Here is a 3,326-nt window from a genome sequence, read left to right as displayed (position 1 = left end):
GTAAATCAGATCGATATGCTGGAAGAGGCAGTCATAGAAAATTTCCTGGGTTTGGACACCGAGCCCAAAGAACTGGAAACCAAGGCAGAACTGGCCACCAAAGCACCAGAAAGAACACCTTGCCAGAGAACGCTTCCAACCTGGACAACACCCGGGGAAGCAACTGAGATATCACTAACTAGTGCAGCCAGAATGCATCCACTGCAAGAGCTTTGTGATTGGAGAACAAAGCCACATAGGAGGGAAGCCACAGGTTCCACCATGACACGAATAGGCCCACATTAGGAAGACTGGTCCAAGATGGCATTGGTCATGTGTGTGTGTGTGTGTGTGTGTAATTACCTAAGTAATTACCTAAGTGTAGTTACAGGATGAGAGCTACGCTCGTGGTGTCCCATCTTCCCAGCACTCTTTGTCATATAACGCTTTGAAACTACTGACGGTCTTGGCCTCCACCACCTTCTCACTTAACTTGTTCCAACCGTCTACCACTCTATTTGCGAAGGTGAATTTTCTTATATTTCTTCGGCATCTGTGTTTAGCTAGTTTAAATCTATGACCTCTTGTTCTTGAAGTGCCAGGTCTCAGGAAATCTTCCCTGTCGATTTTATCAATTCCTGTTACTATTTTGTACGTAGTGATCGTATCACCTCTTTTTCTTCTGTCTTCTAGTTTTGGCATGTTTAATGCTTCTAACCTCTCCTCGTAGCTCTTGCCCTTCAGTTCTGGGAGCCACTTAGTAGCACGTCTTTGCAACTTTTCCAGTTTGTTGATGTGCTTCTCAAGATATGGGCACCACACAACATCTGCATATTCTAGCTTTGGCCTAACAAAAGTCGTAAACAATTTCTTTAGTATTTCTCCATCCATGTATTTAAAGACAATTCTAAGGTTAGAAAGTGTAGCATAGGCTCCTCGCACAATGTTCTTAATGTGGTCCTCAGGTGACATTTTTCTATCTAAAACCACCCCTAGATCCTTTTCTTTATCAGAATTCTTTAAAGATTTCTCACATAATATATAGGTTGTGTGGGGTTTATGTTCTCCTATTCCACATTCCATAACATGACATTTATTAACATTAAATTCCATTTGCCAAGTGGTGCTCCATATACTTATTTTGTCCAGGTCTTCTTGAAGGGCATGACAATCATCTAAATTTCTTATCCTTCCTATTATCTTAGCATCATCAGCAAACATGTTCATATAATTCTGTATACCAACTGGTAGATCATTTATGTAGACAATAAACATCACTGGTGCAAGAACTGAACCCTGTGGTACTCCACTTGTGACATTTCTCCATTCAGATACATTGCCTCTGATTACTGCCCTCATTTTTCTATCAGTCAGAAAATTTTTCATCCATGATAGAAGCTGACCTGTCACCCCTCCAATATTTTCTAGTTTCCAGAACAACCTCTTATGTGGAACTCTGTCGAAAGCCTTTTTTAGGTCCAGATAGATGCAGTCAACCCAACCATCTCTTTCCTGTAATATCTCTGTGGCTCGATCATAGAAACTGAGTAAATTCGATACACAGGATCTTCCAGATCGAAAACCATACTGTCTGTCTGATATTATATCATTTCTCTCCAGGTGTTCTACCCATTTAGTTTTGATTAGTTTTTCCAATATTTTGACTATTACACTTGTCAATGATACAGGTCTATAATTAAGGGGGTCTTCCCTGCTGCCACTTTTGTAGATTGGAACTATGTTAGCCTTTTTCCACACATCAGCTACAGCTCCTGTACACAGGGATGCCTGAAAAATCAGTTGAAGTGGAATGCTGAGCTCAGGTGCACATTCTCTCAGAACCCATGGTGAAACTCCATCTGGACCAACTGCTTTGTTCTTACTTAGCTCCTTGAGCATTTTTTCCACTTCGTCTCTAGACACCTCTATGTGTGTGTGTGTGTGTGTTAGGAGGTCCCTGGTGAATTAAATCTTCTCACAGCCCAGATATTTCAGAATAGACATTAGTTGTATTCCGAGAAAAAGCACATTAACTTGAGGCCGTTATGCAATATTTTCTATGGATATTTACTTGATTCTGTACTTGTGAGATGATGCACCCTCAATTACAGTATTTAAAAAAATTATATAAAAAAGTTCTTATATTCTTGTAAAGCCACTAGCATGCATAGCATTTTGGGCAAGTCCTTAATTCTAATTTTCCTCAGAATACGACCCACCAAATCGTTTAATAACCAGGTACGTATTCACTGCCGAGTAAACAGAGGCTATAATTAAGGATTAGCGCCCAGTCAATCCTCCCCGGCCATGATACAAACCTAGGCCAAAGCACTCTGTTAGAGTCGGGCGAATGCTTTACCACTGAGCCACGGGAATTACAAACCTAACTCAACTGATCTTAGCACAGTTTAACCTAATACATTAGAATAAAAAGATATAAACGGTTTTGACAATCGGAAAATGAGCCATGTCATAACGTTTCGTATACGATATGACAATACCCTGTACATACGAAGAAACGTAAGCCCTCAATGAGCCTTCCAGTCTCATGTTAACTACGTTTCAGTGCCTCACCGTACTGGACAGGTGACAAGTCTTTTGAGAGATGTTCCGCGATATCCACTACAACATCTCTCGCTGTGTTAGCATCACCCGGGAAATCTGGCGAAGCACAACCATGTAATTTGTCGAGGAGTAACTCAACATCTGAACTTCCTCCGCCCGCCATAACAACGGCCGTGTCCGGATGGCTTCCCGCCTCCCGACCTCCCTCAATATACACAACGTGTTTTCTGTTCTAGATGTTATCAAATATAAATATTATTATGAAAATTGTTTCTTTCAAAAATAAATTATCAAGTTATTCGAATTTTTAATTAAACTTTTTGCCCCCCTTCAATTAAGAATTACGTGCTTGCTAAGATACGGATAAATACTGTTTACACATTAAATGTCTTGTTTCGACACGTCTTATTTATTTATTTATTTATTTATTTATTTATTTATTTATTTATATACAAGAAGGTTCAAGTTCAAGTATGTTTATTGAGATAAGCAATAGATACATCTCAAAGGGATAGAGTCGCTTAGGCTATTTCAACCCCCCTCTACTTCAAGTCCCTCAAGGGGCGCACAAATTCAGTGAGTACAAATAGACAAATAACATTACAAGAATCCCATTTAACATTGCAGGTTTATATAGTAAGTACAACATATAATTGTTACACTCTCGGGGCAAAATTCTTGTAGCTCCTAAGTATACTGTCCATCTTACCATTATCACACATCCAAACAATTTGATGTGGTACTGGATGGGGGGCGGTGTGCAGGACAAACATATAAATTTT

General features: G+C 39.7%; 1 protein-coding gene across 1 annotated transcript in view; it reads right to left on the bottom strand.

Moving 5' to 3' along the window:
- LOC123764810 (DNA-dependent protein kinase catalytic subunit) overlaps positions 1–2,760 on the bottom strand; it is a 746,996-nt gene extending 744,236 nt beyond the window's left edge. Inside the window, exon 1 of the mRNA XM_069302649.1 lies at positions 2,554–2,760. Coding sequence (XP_069158750.1) covers positions 2,554–2,707 — 154 coding nt within the window. The 5' untranslated portion in view covers positions 2,708–2,760. The remainder of the gene's footprint in view (positions 1–2,553) is intronic.
- Between the last annotated feature and the right edge of the window lie 566 nt (positions 2,761–3,326).

Source organism: Procambarus clarkii, chromosome 48 (assembly GCF_040958095.1).
Source record: "Procambarus clarkii isolate CNS0578487 chromosome 48, FALCON_Pclarkii_2.0, whole genome shotgun sequence".
NCBI classification, from domain to species: Eukaryota; Metazoa; Arthropoda; class Malacostraca; order Decapoda; family Cambaridae; genus Procambarus; species Procambarus clarkii.
This window is presented reverse-complemented; position numbering and strand designations above follow the sequence as displayed.